This window comes from Coregonus lavaretus, assembly GCF_964263955.1.
Source record: "Coregonus lavaretus genome assembly, contig: HAP1_SCAFFOLD_650, whole genome shotgun sequence".
NCBI lineage: Eukaryota > Metazoa > Chordata > Actinopteri > Salmoniformes > Salmonidae > Coregonus > Coregonus lavaretus.
Genome location: NW_028164660.1, coordinates 219,726 through 239,705, shown reverse-complemented (window position 1 = coordinate 239,705; position 19,980 = coordinate 219,726). Strand labels below are relative to the sequence as shown.

Below are 19,980 nucleotides of genomic sequence, written 5' to 3'. Positions count from 1 at the left end.
TTATAGACTGATCATTTCTTTGTCAGTGGGCAAATGTACAAAATCAGCAGGGGATCAAATACTTTTTTCCCTCACTGTATGTATGCCAGGATTACAGACTGGTAACTTAGGGTATAGCCTGGCCCCAAGGTCAGTAAACACAGGAACCAATGGCTGCTGGGAAAATAGAGAAGGAAAGAAAGGACAGAAAAAACTGCTGTGTGACATCATGTGGCTGCATGAAGTGGGAAAGCCCTTAGTTGGGTGGGGCTACAATTGAATGGGAGCGTGCGTGAATGTGTTTCCCTCTGCGTCAGTGGCCGGGGCGGGGGCGTCCTTCACCTCTCCCGTGGGCCTGTACAGAACTCTGGGAAACCCTGCCACAGAGTTTCTGTATACTCTTTACTGATAGCCTACACTAACCTGCTTTAACTATCCCAACTCTTTCTTCTCTCTCCAGATGTTTGTGGTGGACAAGGTGGAGGATTCCAGCTGTGCTGTCCATGAGTTCTCTATAACTGGCTCAACCTACGCCCCTGAAGGGCAAGTGTGAGTGTCCCCTCCTACCTTTCTTTGTATTAGAGTACAGAGTGCAAGTTACTCTAAGTGTGATTTCAGGTGAAAACTCGTAGTGACTGTGGAATCACAGTGGGAAACACGCACACGCACGCATGCATACACAAACTAACTAACAAACAAACACACACACACACTATGAGGTATATCTTCTACACCTCCCAGTAAATGATGTGCTGTGTGTGTTGAGTGTGGTCTAGAGTCTGAACACGCTGAGCCCCAGAGGAAAGTTAAGGCTGGCCATTGTTACCCCTCCCTGGCCTCGGACAGACAGACAAACACCTATTTTTACAGGCGGCAGTGGAAAAGCCTTGGTCCCACAATCACCACTTTCATCTGGCCGGCTGGCTGTTAAAAGCCCCCTAACCTCCTTTTTTCCCATTTGATGTGAAGTGTTTCTTTTGAAGTCTCTTTCCTTCCCCATATCAACTCCCATTCCCACCCCCAGCCCCCATAGGTTTACTCTGTTCTTTAGGAAGAATGAAAATTATGTTTTCCTGAAATATGTGAACTTCTTCCATGATAGAACAGATAGCACAGAGAGGAAAGGACACCGAAACTTCTAAAATAGTCTCACTGTGGAGAATTCCTAGAGGAATAAATGACAAATAGGTCTGACTAGAGCGAGCGACGGGGAGAGCAAAACACGGAGAGAGATGGAGAGGGGTGTAGCTGGGCCAAAGTCATAGTGACCCAGTTCCAGACCAACAATCTTTCCTTCCTGTATAATGTCAGGATAACCTGATTGATGACCTCCTCTCACTCTCTGGAGTATCCACTCTAGTCTAATACCCCAAATGACTACCTGCATAGGCCTCTACCCAGAACCAGATCTTCTACAGTATTCATCCCTTCTGGTTACTGCTTTCTCATTAGAAAATGAAATACAAAAAGTCATAAGTTATTCAGAGCACATTCTCTTTTACAATAACAACCTCAATAACAACCTCTGTCATGATTTTGAAATACTGAGGTATTTATTGGTAACCCTTTCCACTCACAGGCCCTGTCATCACATATACTGGTTGAAAATGGCAGTTTTGTCATTGATAAGCACCTAAATTGGAACGCAGTGGCTGTACAGTAGCGTGCTGTACATGTCAGAGCTCAGGCTTTCCACTTCGCAGCTCACCCAACAAGATGCCACCATCCCTCCCGTTAATTGGGTAGTCTGAGTGAGAGGAGTTTGTGTTCTGAAAGATGAGACTTTGAGTTATAATAAATACAGCTTTGATGTCAGACAAGCAAACCACATACCCGTGAGTCCAAATGTGCACTTCACATTTCTATATTTGAAAACTCATGTAATTTACAGTATCAACGTTTATGATCGCCATGTTTGATCCACAGTTGCAAAGATAATATGCGTTATAGCCAGGGTTGTCCTGAACATAATGAGCTTATGTTTATTGTATTGTGAAGGAAATTAGCCGCGGAACACGCACTTGCATGCACTCATGACACCATTCACCAAAATTACAATTGTTTGTCTGAACAATTGTCTTACCATCCCCTTCAGTCAGTTCACTCGATACATGATGATGCTCGACACTCACAATATTTTCCCTACTGAAGTTGATTAAAACCTCATGATTATATCCAATATAATGGAACATGACGGGACTGTGTTTTAGAAAGGTGTATAAGGTCCTAATCGCTGTTCTGGTTGGTTTGTGGGTGTAAAACCTGTTCTCTACTCTGAGATGTTATGAAATCTCAGGCTGGCATGCCATGCAATGGGTTGTTGTGTGGGCTGTTGCTTTACTAGCAACTGTTGCTGCCTCTACTGGGCTGTGTGCCATAGTGGTCATGCAACCAACCAACCAACCACTGCTGCTCCCAACGCACGCACAAACACGCACACATGCACACACACTCACATACACACAAGTAATTCCATGTCATTTCAGATTGTTCTGAAATTGTTTCTGTAGTTAGAAGCAGGCATTCCTAAAACATTATTTTGTTGAAATTCTATTTTTATTTATAGGATTCCAACAACCAGTATACAGGATCAGTTCTCTAGGTTTGACAAGTAGTATGAAGCTGGTATCTAACAAATGTTTTTTTTTTTTTGGGGGTTGTTACTATCCTTGTAGGGACCAGAAGTCCCCCAGAAGGATAGTTTAAAAAAAGAACTTGGTTAAGTGGGGCCAAGTAGGAAAATGGCTATTTTAGGGTTAGGTTTACTATTAGGGTTTAGGTTTAGAGTTAGGGGTTAAGGTTAATGGTTAGGGGTTAGGGAAAATAGGATTTTGAATGGAAATCAATTGTTTGGTCCCCACAAGGGATAGAAATTAAAAAGTGTGCGTTCTCTCTCCCAGGTTGAAAGGGGACAAGGTGGTGCAGTGTGGAGACTATGATGGACTACTGGAGCTGGCCACTGTGTGTTCCATGTGCAATGACTCCTCACTGGACTACAATGAGGTCAGTGCTGACACACACACCAACACTCTATGTTCTTGTGAGTCAATAACACACACACACACACACACACACACTGAGCCGTAGACATGGCTGCACATCTGTTGCTGCCTTCTCCTAGGTTTGACTGATGTCATCACTAATGTTGTGTTGGACTAACCTGCGTGATACACAAATGTTTTGTGCCAATGAGACAGGCTTGCAAATGTCTTCATAGACTTAGCTATGTATACAAACAAGGTATTACATTATGCCGAATGCATGAATGATAACAAGCCTCCTACAGTAGCTGATCGAATTTTACTCTGATGTGTTTTCTCACCTCTGTCATCACCACGGTGTCATGGTAACCGTGCTGTGTGTGAATGAAGCCAAGGACACGGCAGTTTCATTACAAGATATGCAAACACTGAGAATGTTTTGTTGTTGTTGATTTGTTTCCCAAAAAGACTAATTTGTAGAACTGAATTAGCAGGCCATTTTGTAAAGGTGTGGCTTTCCCTACTAGAGATAATGGAGGTAGGGAGGAGGGGAGGAGGGTTGATAAAGGTAGAGCAGCTGTGTGGAGAGGGAGAGTGGTGTGAGATTAGTGGACCCTGATGGCGGTGGAGGACCGTGGGGATTTATTGACCATGTTGTGTTCAGTGGGGTAGACAGGCACAGTGTGGGCAAGGCTGTGTCCTATTAAAACCCGGTGGACTCCACCTATTCACATCATAAAAATATACTGTATAATAATAAAAGCTATTTAGCAGATGCTTTTATCCAAAGCGACTTAGTCATGTGTGCGTACATTTTACGTATGGGTGGTCAAACCCACTATCCTGGCATTGCAAGCGCCATGCTCTACGAACTGTGCTACAAAGGACATTTACCTGGCAGGTCAGGTCAGCCAGCTATGAAACCACACCACTCACTCACTATGACTCAAGTCATCTAATGAGAACTAGAGGAGGTTGATGTGAATGATTGAGAGAATGCACTCACTAATTGACACGCATACACACACACACACACACACACACACACACACACACACACACACATTGGTTAGTCAGACTTTTATGCATCAGTGCGTACTATACCATCCTCCTCCTCTCTCTTGATCTTCCTCTCTCCTCTCATCTACTCTTTCTCTCTCTCTCCGTCCGTCCATACTCCTAATGACAGAGGCCGTGGCCGAAATCTGTCTTGCTTAGATGTCTTACATACATACTCTGTACTAATTGTACCACATACAGTTTAGTTTATGCAGTAAGCAACAAATATCAACATACTAGGCTCATCCATACTGAGAATGTGTCATTTAATGCGCAACTGCGTTGATTCCAGCCATTCGTTCGTTTTGCTGTGGCGCTTCGCCTCATGTGATATATCAGCTGTTGTCAAACACACGTGGGTCATGAAAGGTGATTCTCTTCCTTAAGGGTGTGCAGCGAATTCTAGTTAGTGTGCGGTATTTTTGCACACCCGAAATGCCTACTATTGAGAACGCAAATGAGGGTATTCGGACACGGACAGAGTGCCTCAGTGCTTTTGACTAACCAATCCTCTCCCCTCTCCTAGACCAAAGGAGTGTATGAGAAGGTGGGCGAGGCGACAGAGACGGCCCTCACTACTCTGGTGGAGAAGATGAACGTGTTCAAGACCGACATGTCAGGCCTCAGCAAGGTGGAGCGAGCCGGAGCCTGCAATGCAGTAAGCAGTTAGGGAAAACACTGGGGGTAGGGGGGAGGGGTTGTGGATGTAATGTATACAGCACTTCTATCCATGCATGTCGTGTGTGTATTAGGCATACTATATACTACATGCATATTCATATACAGTGCATTATTTAATTATCTATCTAACATATGGTCATGTACACAGTGATTAAACGACTGAACGTGGACACAAGTTCAAACAAAGTATGGTAATGGGAGCTGGTACCTATTGGCTTTTAATGCATGGGACAATTATCTCCACTAAGATCACCTCAGCCTCTAGTTTAGCACTTGAAAATGGGTTTCTCGCATAAAATTGATTATTTAATGAAACCAGTGATTGCTCCATCGGTAGTCCAAATTGCATTGGTAACTGGCTGGCCTGCACTAAGAGTGTTCGTAATCCCTGAGAGAGAATATGTGAGAGAGAATATGTGAGAGAGAATATGTGAGAGAGAATATGTGAGAGAGAATATGTGAGAATTCAGATTCTCAGGTAGCACTTTATAATAACTCCACATAAAAAAAGCATTTATAATGGATAAGTAAATAGTTTATTCATCATTTATTCATAATCACTCCCACATTTGTAAATGTCGTAACCTAGTTATTCACACATTTATAAATCACTTTTAAATTATTGAATAAGGATTCAAAAAATGTTTAATATAGGTTATTTTAAACCATTTACTAATCATTAGTTAAGTCTTTTTGTGTGACATCTGAATTGTGGGCTATTTACACGTTAGTTATACTTTACAAATGTTTTGTGTGAACAGTGTAATTTCTGACAAAAAGATGGACATTCCATTGGTAGACATTCCAGCAGTACCTGATGCTCCTTAAGGTCTCAAAATGGCCCCTAGAACATATCAATGGTTAAACAATAAACACACAATACAGAGGATGTTTATGAAAAACAAGAAAATACATAAGCGTTTCATGGCAGTGAATTTCCTACAAAAACCATAGTGTGGATTGCAGTCACTCCTTAGAGCAGTCTAATTAAGCAATAGGGCACGAGGGGGTGTGGTGTATGGCCAATATACAACGGCTAAGGGCTGTTCTTACGCACAACACAACGCGGAGTGCCTGGACACAGCACTTAGCCGTGGTATATTGGCTATATACCACAAACCCCTGAGGTGCCTTATTGCTATTATAAACTGGTTACAAACATAATTAGAACAGTAAAAATAGATGTTTTGTCATGCCCGTGGTATAGGGTCTGATATACCATGACTTTCAGCCAATCAGCATTCAGGACTCAAACCACCCAGTTTATAATCTCGGTTAACCCATAACTAAAATGGTACGTGATTAAATTCAGCTGCGTGATTAAGACCAGCTTGCAAATGTCTTCATAGACTTAGCTATGTATACAAACTAGGTATTACATTATGCCGAATGCATGAATGATAACAAAGATGCACACACACACACAGACCCTCCCCCTTACGCTAATTTCACCACACGCGCAAAGCAGTCAAAGTTTAAGCACCGCCATCGTCGAATCCTGGTACCTCCAAATAATCTGTGACAAAAAACCCAAACATCGGAACTACTGCTGCTTGTTATCCTATGCATTCCATACCATCCCGACAGATTCTTCGGTTTACGCACAGAATCTGTCTGAGGCTTTTTTTAGACTTAAGGAGCATCAGGTACTTCTGTAATGACTACCAATGGCATGTCCATCTTTTTGTGAGAAATTACACCGGTCACTCAAAACATTTATAAAGTATAAATAGCCCACACTTAAGATGAGGCGACGCAAAAAGTCTTAACTAATGATTAGTAAATGATTTATAAGGACCTACATTAAACATTTTATGATTAATAAATGATGAATCAACTTTTAACCATTCCATTATAAATGCTTTATTATGTGGAGTTATTATAAAGTGCATCTAACTTCCCTGTGGTGAATGCCCAATGATGGGCTCTCAGAGCTTCATCTGTGTGAATGATGCCTTTCCTCCTCTGACTCTGAACAAGTGGTGTGTCTTCTCTTCTCTCAGTCTTTGTGAATGACCAGTGACACTGTGACAGGAAGGCGTGAGAGCGAGAGAGTCTAACTCCCTGTGCTCTTGTCAATGACCAGCAGTTCCAAGTTTTTCCACTGAACCCCAGATAAAGTTCCATTCAAATTCCCAACGGTCCCACGACAAGGAAAAACCCTGTCACTGACACAAGTCGTCCTCGGAGGCTAGAGATAATAATATTTAGACAAGCCAGGGAGTTTATGAAGAGGTTAGCTAAACTTTCCAGCCCTCTGTTAGGGCTTTCAACAGAAAAGAAATAGGATGTTGTTTCCTACTAATGCACTAGTTGACGGTGAAGTGTGTAAGACGATGTTTAGCTTCCTCCTCTGCCGTCACTAGACCGACTCGACACAAGTTCCTCGTCTTTTGTTTTACGATGGGAGGAAGAGAGGGATTTTGGCTTAATATGGGCTCAGTGTCTCAGTGGCTTTATGATGGGAAGAGGGGTCTTTTGGCTCAGTTGCTCTCTGTCTGTGAGGACATCTGTGAAGTGTCTATGGAGGCCCCTGGCATCATGTCTTCACGTCAGAAATGTCTGAGCTGAGAGGGAGGGAGGGAGGGATTTGGGATGATGGTTAATAGTGGTTATATCTGACTGACTACCAGCCTGAGAACACTGAGCTTCATGCGGACTGGAACGAGGGTGACACCTAGTGGTACTTCATAACTAGACACTAGGAAATAGAGAGCAAGGAAAATGGCTCCATCAGTATCCACAAATGACAATGCAAACCTAACCAACCATTTCTGATTATTTACAGCTTGATCAGTATGATGCATTGATTCATATTAGTTGGACATTTAGCAGATTTTTAAGGATGTGAAAGCAGGGCCGTATACCTTCTATGTTAACCTTGCACTTCACTACAAGCTTAAGCCTTAAGGCCAAGTTGAGTTGTACCCACTAAGGGATCTCAGGGTCCCTTGTAAAATCAAAGTGTACCTCTGTACCACCTGTTTGGCACTAGAACTTACATAGACAGAGGGTCCTGTCCAGCCCAGATTGATCCTGGCACTTCATATACAAAAAACTATATATATTCAGACTTGCCCAGTTGTGTCTGGTGCCTTTGGCTGACTGTCTGAGCCCAAACAGGATGTTAGAGTACCATCCATCTGGTGTCATCAACACAACCAGACCTCCCAGTCAGTCACCCATCTGGGCCTGGAGTGCTAATCTAGGATCTGTCTTATTAATTATGATCTAAAAGGCTAAACTGATCATAGATCAGCGGGTCTACTCTGAAAGGCTTTGTGGATACGGGTCCTAGTCTGATAGAGCCCCTTCCATCACAAACACAACACAGCCTCCCAGTCTCAGTCCAGAGTAGATAGGATGCTGGAGTGTCTCATCCATCAGGTGTCAGCATCACAGCCAAAGAGAAGCCTCCCAGTCTCAGTCCCCCACCTGGCCCATTAGAGCCCGCTCCATCAAAACAACAACAACACAGCCAAGGCAGAGTCAAGCCTCCCAGTCCCCCACCTGGTACTGACAGGATGACAGCTGCCCACTAACACGCCTGTCTGGAATAAACACTCTGTCTCTCTCTCGCTCTCTCTTTCTATCCCTCTCTCTCTCTCTCTCTCTCTCTCTCTCTCTCTCTCTCTCTCTCTCTCTCTTTCGCTCTCTTATTTTCTTTCTCTTTTCTTCACTTTCTCTCTCTCTCTCTTACTCTCACACTCACACTCACACACACCAGGTGATCAGGCAGCTGATGAAGAAAGAGTTTACTCTGGAGTTCTCTCGCGACCGCAAGTCCATGTCCGTGTACTGTACCCCCACTAGCAAACCAGGTTCTGGGAGCAAGATGTTTATCAAGGTACACACAAACACACACCCCTCAGGCAACAGATCTCTTACATGCTTTAATAATACATTTTCAGAATCAATGCATTTTCTCTGTAAGCCAGAGTGATGGGAGCTTGGATGTCCAAGTTGTTTTGTTGTCATTTTTTACCTTGTGTGTCCTTTTGACCCCTGTACCTCCCTCTCCCTACAAACACACACACTCCACCCCTCCACTCCAACAGGGTGCCCCAGAGAGTGTGATGGAGCGTTGCCAGTACCTGCGTGTTGGCACAGGGAAGGTGGCGCTGACCCTGCCCCTGAGAGAGAAGCTGACCTCCCTGATCAGGGACTGGGGCACGGGCAGGGACACACTGAGATGCCTGGGCATGGCCACACGGGATTCACCACCAAAACAGGAAGACATGGATCTGGAGAACGCCACTAAGTTCGCTGAGTACGAGGTACAAGAGAGAGATGGAAAAGCTTAGTGTTTGTTGGTTTCTGTGTGCGAACCATCTTGCTATGTCAGAGACGGCGCATGGATAGAACTGGGCAGAGAGAGTTTTGTTTTGTTTTTATAGACATGTTCTATGTAAGGAGAGATCATCCACCTTAAATACAATAATAATGATCATCATCATTTGTATGTGGTGAGCTCCACTTACTCTGACACCCGTTATCCTTTATCTTGAGTTGCATCCAGGTTGTATTCTGATGCCTGACTGGGTGCTGCTCATTCATCGATCTGGTGCTCACATTCTACTGTCTTCACTTTTCGACATTCCCTCATCCTCCTCCTCTACCTGCCTCCTCCTACCCCTCTTCTCCTCCTCTTCCTCCTCCTCTCTTCCTCTCTTCTCCGCATCCCCTCCTCGCTCTGTCCAGACGGGCCTAACGTTCGTTGGCTGCGTGGGCATGCTGGACCCGCCCAGGAAGGAGGTGATTGGCGCCATCCAGCTCTGCGCCGAGGCGGGCATCCGTGTCATCATGATCACCGGGGACAACAAGGGCACGGCTGTGGCCATCTGCCGACGCATCGGTATCTTCGGCGAGGATGAGGATGTGATGGGCAAGGCCTACACAGGCCGGGAGTTTGACGACCTGCCCATAGAGTCCCAGAGAGACGCTGTGAAGCGGGCACGGTGCTTTGCCCGCGTGGAGCCAGCCCACAAGTCCAAGATCGTGGGCTACCTGCAGTCGTTTGATGAGATCACTGCCATGGTGAGTAGAGGGTTAATGCACAGCTCCACCCCTTTGTCTCATTCAACTGCCTGGGAGCTCAGTGCCTCATTTCAGTATAATTGTGACTAGATCTAGATTGATGTTGACCTTATTTAATTGGTGTGCAAATAAATCAATGAATACATAGATCAAATGTTAGATCTAATTTATTGTATAACTCATTATGGGCCAATCTATTCTGACTTGCTTTGACAATGAAATAGTTCTGCATGTCTGTATAACACCCTATTAAATAATTAAATACTCTTGCTTTCCTCCACAGACTGGTGATGGGGTGAACGACGCACCAGCCTTGAAGAAGGCAGAAATTGGCATTGCCATGGGCTCGGGCACGGCTGTGGCAAAGTCAGCCTCTGAGATGGTTCTGTCTGATGATAACTTCTCTACCATTGTGGCGGCTGTAGAGGAGGGCAGAGCCATCTACAACAACATGAAACAGTTCATACGATACCTCATCTCCTCAAACGTCGGCGAGGTCGTCTGGTAAGAAGAGATGCATGCATGCACTGCAAACAAACACACACACATTTTCCTATGTCAAGTCTCCTAACCAGAGTTTTCAAGAATGCTGACTGTTGTTGTTTTCTTTATGTATTTCTGATGTGTGTTTACTCTTTCTGTCTGAAGCATCTTCCTGACGGCCATCTTGGGTCTGCCTGAGGCTCTGATCCCGGTACAGTTGCTGTGGGTCAACCTGGTGACAGATGGTCTCCCTGCGACTGCCCTGGGTTTCAACCCCCCAGACCTGGACATCATGGACAAGCCCCCCCGCAACCCCAAGGAGCCCCTCATCTCTGGATGGCTGTTCTTCAGATATCTGGCCATCGGAGGTGAGACACTGTCTGGTCCACTGGACACTGGTTAAAATACAACAAGAGTTGCTCATTCAGACTCATCTTTGTATCTGTAATGTAATCTCGCGAGCCATAATCAAAGTTTCATGCTAGCTATTTTTTTTATATTTTAATGTTTAAAAAATATATATATTTTACCTTTATTTAACTAGGCAAGTGAGTTAAGAAGACATATTTATTTACATTGATGGCCTACCAAAAGGCAAAAGGCCTCCTGCGGGGACGGGGGCTGGGATTTAAAAAAATTATATATTTAAATATAGGACCAAACACACATCACAACAAGAAAGACACCACAACACTACATAAAGAGAGACCTAAGACAACAACACAGCAAGGTAGCAACCCAACATGAAAACAGCATGGTTGCAACACAACATGGCAGCAGCACAACATGGTAGCAGCACAAAACATGGTACAAACATTATTGAGCACAGACAACAGCACAAAGGGCAAGAAGGTAGAGACAACAATACATCACGCGAAGTAGCTACAACTGTCAGTAAGAGTGTCCATGATTTGAGTCTTTGAATGAAGAAATGGAGATAAAACTGTCCAGTTTGAGTGTTTTTTGCAGCTCGTTCCAGTCGCTAGCTGCAGCGAACTGAAAAGAGGAGCGACCCAGGGATGTGTGTGTTTTGGGGATCTTTAACAGAATGTGACTGGCAGAACGGGTGTTGTATGTGGAGGATGAGGGCTGCAGGAGGTGTATCAGATAGGGGGGAGTGAGGCCTTAGAGGGTTTTATAAATAAGCATCAACCAGGGGGTCTTGCGACGGGTATACAGATATGGCCAGTTTACAGAGGAGTATAGAGTGCCGTGATGTGTCCTATAAGGAGCATTTGTGGCAAATCTGATGGCCGAATGGTAAAGTACATCTAGTTAGAGACTATCCTTAATGTGACTTTCATCCCTAACATTGGGGGTTAAAACGTGATTGACCTGGCTCTCACTGTTGCTTGGTCTATGACTGTCTTTCTGTCTGTGTGTGTTCCTGCAGGGTATGTTGGTCTGGGCACGGTGGGTGCTGCCACCTGGTGGTACCTGTTTGATGATGAAGGCCCTAATGTGACCTTCTACCAGCTGGTGAGTGGAGACAAACACCATTACATTAGGGTCTGCTTGAACATGTCCTGCTAGTTAAAAACCATTTTTGCAAAACATTTTGCTACACTGTGTCCTAATGAATAGGACCTAGGTCAACCCTTTTTCTCTGCTGCCTCTAGAAATAGATATTATTCTCAGGAAAACAGTAACTTTTCAATCACCTCATGTTTATTTGTGTTTTCAATAGCATCCATCCCCAGGGGATGGTGCTTTATCACTTAGCACAGTTATGGTCTATATTTGGCTGTTGTTACGGTTACCCCCGGTTACCCCATCAGCTATTTGCCATGACGACGATGTCTGGGATCATACAAAGAGACAGAAATAGAATTCAGAGAAAGTAGAGAGTTCATTGGCGGAGAATAAGACACGTGGTCTGAGGGAAAGAAATAGAAATGTTAGAGAAAGAGGTGGAACAGAGGAGGGAGGGAAGAGTGAACTGAGTCCAAGGGTCCCCTGAAGGAAAAATGTCAGAGAAGGAAAGGGGGAACAGAGGAAGAGCTGAGTCGAGGGTTTCCTGCAGCTGCTGCGGTGTCAGATCTAAGCAGGTCGCAAGGTTAGGTCACTTCCTGTGGACACGCACGCACACACAGTGCTTCGAGTGTTCTGGTCGTTGACTTGCATGAAGTCAGTCTTTTTCATCTCAGGACGTGTAAGAAACTTTGGAATAATACTCCAATGTGCAATGAATGTATCTTTCTCTTGTCTATGTGTTGTGAAGCCTACCTCACCTCTCTCCTCTCCCTCTCCGCAGAGACACTTAAATGAGTGCATGCAGGTCAACCCCATGTTGTCTATATGCTGTGAAGCCTGTTTACCTCACTGCTGTCCTCTCCTCTTCTCAGAGACACTTTATGCAGTGCTCGGAGGACAACCCCATGTTCCAGGGCATCGACTGTGAGGTGTTTGAGTCGCGCTACCCCACCACCATGGCCCTCTCTGTGCTGGTCACCATAGAGATGTTCAACTCCCTCAACAGGTCAGTCAGCAGCATCTTGTACTTAGAGGGCAACATATCTATATGATTATACATACATATATGTTGGTCCATATCTGTTGGTCCTCTGTAGCACAGTTGATAGAGCATGGCACTTGCAACGCCAGGATAGGTGGTTCGATTCCCAGGACCACCCGTACATAAAATGTATGCACACATGACTGTAAGTCGCTTTGGATAAAAGCATCTGCTAAATGGTATATATATATATATTATCTACTGTATATTATAATACGCTAAGCATTCTAAGCTGCAGGAGGGTCTACTCCTACAATTTTGGGCAGATTTTCTTCATTTCAGGCTCAAAAGAAGTGCATCCGTCCTCATACATATATTCCGCGGTGTTTTGTGTTTTCCCAGTTTTTGTGTTTGGAATGACATGGTTACTATTGCATCATGTCAATTCCATTATGAAGTAATTTCGCTTCCAAGGTAAAGCCTATCAAAGCGTAAGTCCAGCCGCTCAGTGGGTATAGCAATAATCATGCCCAGACGCAGACGATCCACTTCTCTAGACCTATTACCCATAATGCTCATTGCCTGGGCATTCCAAATTACCATGGCAATTATGCATCACAATGGTAATATTAATTTTGGAACATGCAGCAATCCACGGTACAGTAGGCTATCAACTGCACTGCTGATTTTATACAGTGCTTAAATTCTTCAACAGCATCTCATGATGATCCACTGCCCTGTTTTTCCCAAATCTTAAACTAACCCTCAAATCCTTTTGAAATAATGCTGTCATATAAAGCAAGGTGTATATGAGTCAAATAAGCACTAGGCATAAAACATAGGCAATAAACATGAGCTGGTATACACACTGGAGAGGTGGAAATTACACTTCCACGCTTGGATGTGGTCGCATCTATGCGAGTTACAAATTCTAGCAGGTCACTTCACTCAAAACATTCTATTTTTGGGGCAGATAAAACCATGATTTGGTCAAACTGTGGCATCCTGATCCTGCATGAAAGTGTTTTCCCTGCCCCTGTTTCTCTCTGTGTTTGCCTTGCCCCTGTTTCTCCCTGTGTTTGCCTTACCCCTGTTTCTCCCTGTGTTTGCCTTGCCCCTGTTTCTCCCTGTGTTTGCCTTACCCCTGTTTCTCCCTGTGTTTGCCTTGCCCCTGTTTCTCTCTTTGCGCTCTGAGTAGCCTAGATGGAGAGAAGGGGAGGAAGAGAGAAATGCACAACATTTCAAAATGCAGTGGCACAAAACAAACAGTAGGCTAGTGTTGTGGTTTTGGTTTCGAGTTTTCCCTTCCACAGTGATTAGCCCCAAGTGAATTAGCCTATTTGTACACAAAACGATGTAAGCAAATTAATCTCTATTGAACAAAATACATCTGTATTTCTGGAGCCCTATATATATATATGTATATATATATATATATATATATATATATATATATATATATATATATATATATATATATATATATATATATATATATATATATATATACACACACAGTGGGGAGAACAAGTATTTGATACACTGCCGATTTTGCAGGTTTTCCTACTTACAAAACATGTAGACGTCTGTAATTTTTATCATAGGTACACTTCAACTGTGAGAGACGGAATCTAAAACAAAAATCCAGAAAATCACATTGTATGATTTTTAAGTCATTAATTTGCATTTTATTGCATGACATAAGTATTTGATACATCAGAAAAGCAGAACTTAATATTTGGTACAGAAACCTTTGTTTGCAATTACAGAGATCATACGTTTCCTGTAGGTCTTGACCAGGTTTGCACACACTGCAGCAGGGATTTTGGCCCACTCCTCCATACAGACCTTTTCCAGATCCTTCAGGTTTCGGGGCTGTCGCTGGGCAATACGGACTTTCAGCTCCCTCCAAAGATTTTCTATTGGGTTCAGGTCTGGAGACTGGCTAGGCCACTCCAGGACCTTGAGATGCTTCTTACGGAGCCACTCCTTAGTTGCCCTGGCTGTGTGTTTTGGGTGTCATGCTGGAAGAACCCGGCCACGACACATCCTCAATGCTCTTACTGAGGGAAGGAGGTTGTTGGCCAAGATCTCGCGATACATGGCCCCATCCATCCTCCCCTCAATACGGTGCAGTCGTCCTGTCCCCTTTGAAGAAAAGCATCCCCAAAGAATGATGTTTCCACCTCCATGCTTCACGGTTGGGATGGTGTTCTTGGGGTTGTACTCATCCTTCTTCTTCCTCCAAACACGGCGAGTGGAGTTTAGACCAAAAAGCTCTATTTTTGTCTCATCAGACCACATGCCCTTCTCCCATTCCTCCTCTGGATAATCCAGATGGTCATTGGCAAACTTCAGACGGGCCTGGACATGCGCTGGCTTGAGCAGGGGGACCTTGCGTGCGCTGTAGGATTTTAATCCATGACGGCATAGTGTGTTACTAATGGTTTTCTTCGAGACTGTGGTCCCAGCTCTCTTCAGGTCATTGACCAGGTCCTGCCGTGTAGTTCTGGGCTGATCCCTCACCTTCATCATGATCATTGATGCCCCACGAGGTGAGATCTTGCATGATTGACAGTCATCTTGAACTCCTTCCATTTTCTAATAATTGCGCCAACAGTTGTTGCCTTCTCACCAAGCTGCTTGCCTATTGTCCTGTAGTCCATCCCAGCCTTGTGTAGGTCTACAATTCTATCCCTGATGTCCTTACACAGCTCTCTGGTCTTGGCCATTGTGGAGAGGTTGGAGTCTGTTTGATTGAGTGTATGGACAGGTGTCTTTTATACAGGTAACGAGTTCAAACAGGTGCAGTTAATACAGGTAATGAGTGGAGAACAGGAGGGCTTCTTAAAGAAAAACTAACAGGTCTGTGAGAGCCGGAATTCTTACTGGTTGGTAGGTGATCAAATACTTATGTCATGCAATAAAATGCAAATTCATTACTTAAAAATCATACAATGTGATTTTCTGGATTTTTGTTTTTTACAGACCTCTACATGCTTTGTAAGTAGGAAAACCTGCAAAATCGGCAGTGTATCAAATACTTGTTCTCCCCACTGTGTGTGTGTGTGTATATATATATATATATATATATATATATATATATATATATATATATATATATATATATATATATATATATATATATATATATATATACTACCGTTCAAAAGTTTGTGGTCACTTAGAAATGTCCTTGTTTTCGAAAGAAAAGCATTTTTTTTGTCCATTAAAATAACATCAAATTGATCAGAAATACAGTGTAGACATTAATGTTGTAAATGGCTATTGTAACTGGAAACGGCTGACTTTTAATGGAATATCTACATAGGCGTACAGAGGCCCATTATCAGCAACCATCAGTCCTGTGTTCCAATGGCATGTTGTGTTTGCTAATCCAAGTTTATTAATCATTAGAAAAACCTTTTGCAATTATGTTAGCACAGCTGAAAACTGTTGTGCTGATTAAAGAAGCAATACAACTGGCCTTCTTCAGACTAGTTGAGTATCTGGACCATCAGCAATTGTGGGTTCGATTACAGGTTCAAAATGGCCAGAAACAAATAACTTTCTTCTGAAACTCATCAGTCTATTCTTGTTCTGAGAAATGAAGGCTATTCCATGCGAGAAATTGCCAAGAAACTGAAGATCTCGTACAACGCTGTGTACTACTCCCTTCACAGAACAGCGCAAACTGGCTCTAACCAGAATATAAAGAGGAGTGGGAGGCCCCGGTGCACAACTGAGCAAGAGAACAAATACATTAGTGTCTAGTTTGAGAAACAGGCGCCTCACAGGTCCTCAACTGGCAGCTTCATTAAATAGTACCCGCAAAACACCAGTCTCAACATCAACAGTGAAGAGGCGACTCCGGGATGCTGACCTTCTAGGCACAGTTGCAAAGAAAAAGCCATATCTCAGACTCCCCATCTTAATCTTCTCTTTTTATTGGCCAGTCTGAGATATGGCTTTTTCTTTGCAACTAGGCGTACACACACACACACACACACACACACACACACACACACACACACTATATCGAACCCACAATTGCTGATGCTCCAGATACTCAACTAGTCTCAAGAAGGCCAGTTTTATTGCTTCTTTAATCAGCACAACAGTTTTCAGCTGTGCTAACATAATAGCAAAAGGGTTTTCTAATGATCAATTAGCCTTTTTTAAATGATAAACTTGGATTAGCAAACACAACGTGCCATTGGAACACAGGACTGATGGTTGCTGATAATGGGCCTCTGTACGCCTATGTAGATATTCCATTAAAAATCAGCTGTTTCAAGCTATAATAGCCATTTACAACATTAACAATGTCTACACTGTATTTCAGATCAATTTGATGTTATTTTAATGAACCAAAAAATTTATTTTCTTTCGAAAACAAGGCAATTTCTAAGTGATCACAAACTTTGTGCGGTCAAAAGTTTTAGAACACCTACTCATTCAAGGGTTTTTCTTGATTTTTTTACTATTTTCTACATTGTAGAATAATAGTGAAGACATCAAAACTATTAAATAACACATATGGAATAATATTAACCAAAAAAATGTTAAACAAATGAAAATATATTTGATATTCTTCAAATAGCCACACTTTGCCCTGACAGCTTTGCTCACTCTTGGCATTCTCTCAACCAGCTTCACCAGGAATGCTTTTCCAACAGTCTTGAAGGAGTTCCCACATATGCTGAGCACTTGTTGGCTGTTTTTCCTTCACTCTGCTGTCCGACTCATCCCAAACCATCTCAATTTGGTTGAGGTCGGTGGATTGTGGAGGCCAGGTCATCTGATGCAGCACTCCATCACTCTACTTCTTGGTAAATTAGCCCTTACACAGCCTGGAGGTGTGTTGGGTCATTGTCCTGTTGAAAAACAAATGATAGTCCCGCTAAGCACAAACCAGATGGGATGGCCTATCGCTGCAGAATGCTGTGGTAGCCATGCTGGTTAAGTGTGCCTTGAATTCTAAATAAATCACAGACAGTGTCATCAGCAAAGCACCCCCACACCATAACACCTCCTCCTCCATGCTTTATGGTGGGAACTACACATGCGGAGATCATCCGTTCACCCACACCGCATCTCACAAAGACACGGCGGTTGGAACCAAACATTTCCAATTTGGACTCCAGACCAAAGGACACATTTCCACTGGTGTAATGTCCATTGCTCGGGTGTCTTGGCCCAAGCATGTCTCTTCTTCTTATTGGTGTCCTTTAGTAGTGATATCTTTGCAGCAATTCGACCATGAAGGCCTGATTTCACACAGTCTCCTCTGAACAGTTGATGTTGAGATGTGTCTGTTACTTGAACTCTGTGAAGCATTTATTTGGGCTGCAATTTCTGAGGCTGGTAACTCTAATGAACTTATCCTCTGCAGCAGAGGTAACTCTGGGTCTTCCATTCCTGTGGCGGTCCTCATGAGAGCCAGTTTCATCATAGCGCTTGATGGTTTTTGTGACTGCACTTGAAGAAACTTTCAAAGTTCTTGAAATGTTCCGTATTGACTGACCTTCATGTCTTAAAGTAATGATGGCCTGTAGTTTCTCTTTTGCTTATTTGAGCTGTTCTTGCCATAATATGGACCTGGTCTTTTACCAAATAGGGCTATCTTCTGTATACACATTAAGAAGGAAAGAAATTCCACAAATGAACTTTTAAGAAGGCACACCTGTTAATTGAAATGTATTCCAGGTGACTACCTCATGTATGTATATGTATTATGGAAGAGTCATGTGAACAGTACAGAATAACTATTTATTTATAAGGCAGTCAGTCCATTCATGTTTTGGCCTTCTAGTATGTCACCCTGATTCTGAGAGTTGTATTAGTTTTATTAGGCTAGTCATTAGAGTATAGACTACTGTAAACCAGGACCTGTACCCACAAAGCTTCTCCGAATAGGAGTGCTGATCTAGGATCAGGTCCCAATCTTTCACCTTTTAGATCATAATGAATAAGGTCATATGGACAGGTGGGGACCTGATCCTAGATCAGCACACCTACACTGAGACGCTTTGTGGATACGGGCCCAGACCTTATACATCTGCAATGTAATAATTGTCCTGTAGAACATGTTTTGCTGCCCTTGCTAACCCGTTCTGGGTCCAGTAGTTGTCTTGGCTATGAATACAGTAATTACAGTGTTGGTGTGTTTTGTTCTAATTTTGCCTCTCCTCCTCCTGCCCCTAGTCTGTCTGAGAACCAGTCCCTGATCAGGATGCCTCCCTGGGTGAACTTCTGGCTGCTGGGAGCCATAGTCCTCTCCCTGTCCCTCCACTTCCTCATCCTCTACGTCGAGCCCCTGCCTGTGAGTACAGCATATACATAGGTTCTGTCCGTCAGCAATAGTATGCTTTCTAGTGTATCCCTCTATCTGACCTGGTCCACCCCTCTTTTCTCTGCCGTCCAGCTGATCTTCCAGGTGACCCCTCTATCCTGGTGCCAGTGGATCGTGGTCCTGAAGATCTCCATCCCTGTCATCCTATTGGATGAGGCCCTCAAGTACATCTCCCGCAATCACTTAGACGGTACGACTCACAGTTTCTAAAAGTAGCTTCCTGTGCAAAAACAGGAAATATACCAGACTTTGGTGAGACAATAGGGTTAGGGATAGCATTTCTTCTAGAACCCCCCAAAAGTGACAGTTTTCCTATTTTTCCTCTCTTTTTCTGCATTCCTTATTCAGCCTAAACGTTCTCTCCTCTCGCCTTCTGTAAAAGGTACTTTATTTGATTGTTTTTCTGATTGTTCTCTGCTTCCTCCTTGTACCTCTCTGAACCTGCATATTTAGCTAAAACTCGCTGGGTTTTGACTTTTCAGTTTACCCCTCTCATGAATTAGTTTTTATGCCTCATGGTTAAGCCGTATGCATGGACACATCCATGTAGACATTAATGTGAAATGTGGTATTATTACTGATGTTGTTTTTCTCCCCAATAGACAACGAGGACAAGAAGTACAGGAAGAGGCAGCTGAAATATTAAGACACCCCCCCCCCCCCCCCCCCCCCCACACACACACACACACACACACACGCCTTCCCCTTTAAAGAAATGCCCATCTCCTCCGTTCCCTCATTCCCCCCAGTCCTGCATGCCCAACCTCCATTAGAAACGAGCAGGGCATGCATGAAACCGAGAGTACATCTGTGCAAGTGTGTGCACATGTGTTTGTATGCGAGCGTGCGATGGTATGCATGTGCGTGTGTGAGAGTGAATGAGCGAGTTAGTGTGTGTGTGTATGAACCAACGAACGAATGCATGCCCATGTTCACGTAGGACCAGGAAA

At 43.6% G+C, this 19,980-nt stretch overlaps 1 protein-coding gene across 1 annotated transcript in view; it reads left to right on the top strand.

The window, feature by feature from the left end:
* The window catches only part of LOC311116800 (sarcoplasmic/endoplasmic reticulum calcium ATPase 1-like), a 69,741-nt gene extending 50,028 nt beyond the window's left edge, over positions 1 to 19,713 (top strand). The window contains exons 11-23 of the mRNA XM_084191838.1: positions 440 to 528; positions 2,880 to 2,982; positions 4,546 to 4,677; positions 8,428 to 8,547; positions 8,759 to 8,977; positions 9,402 to 9,737; positions 10,021 to 10,241; positions 10,386 to 10,588; positions 11,614 to 11,699; positions 12,566 to 12,699; positions 18,883 to 19,000; positions 19,103 to 19,220; positions 19,633 to 19,713. Coding sequence (XP_084047964.1) covers positions 440 to 528; positions 2,880 to 2,982; positions 4,546 to 4,677; positions 8,428 to 8,547; positions 8,759 to 8,977; positions 9,402 to 9,737; positions 10,021 to 10,241; positions 10,386 to 10,588; positions 11,614 to 11,699; positions 12,566 to 12,699; positions 18,883 to 19,000; positions 19,103 to 19,220; positions 19,633 to 19,676 — 1,923 coding nt within the window. The 3' untranslated portion in view covers positions 19,677 to 19,713. The remainder of the gene's footprint in view (positions 1 to 439; positions 529 to 2,879; positions 2,983 to 4,545; positions 4,678 to 8,427; positions 8,548 to 8,758; positions 8,978 to 9,401; positions 9,738 to 10,020; positions 10,242 to 10,385; positions 10,589 to 11,613; positions 11,700 to 12,565; positions 12,700 to 18,882; positions 19,001 to 19,102; positions 19,221 to 19,632) is intronic.
* Positions 19,714 to 19,980: the final 267 nt, after the last annotated feature.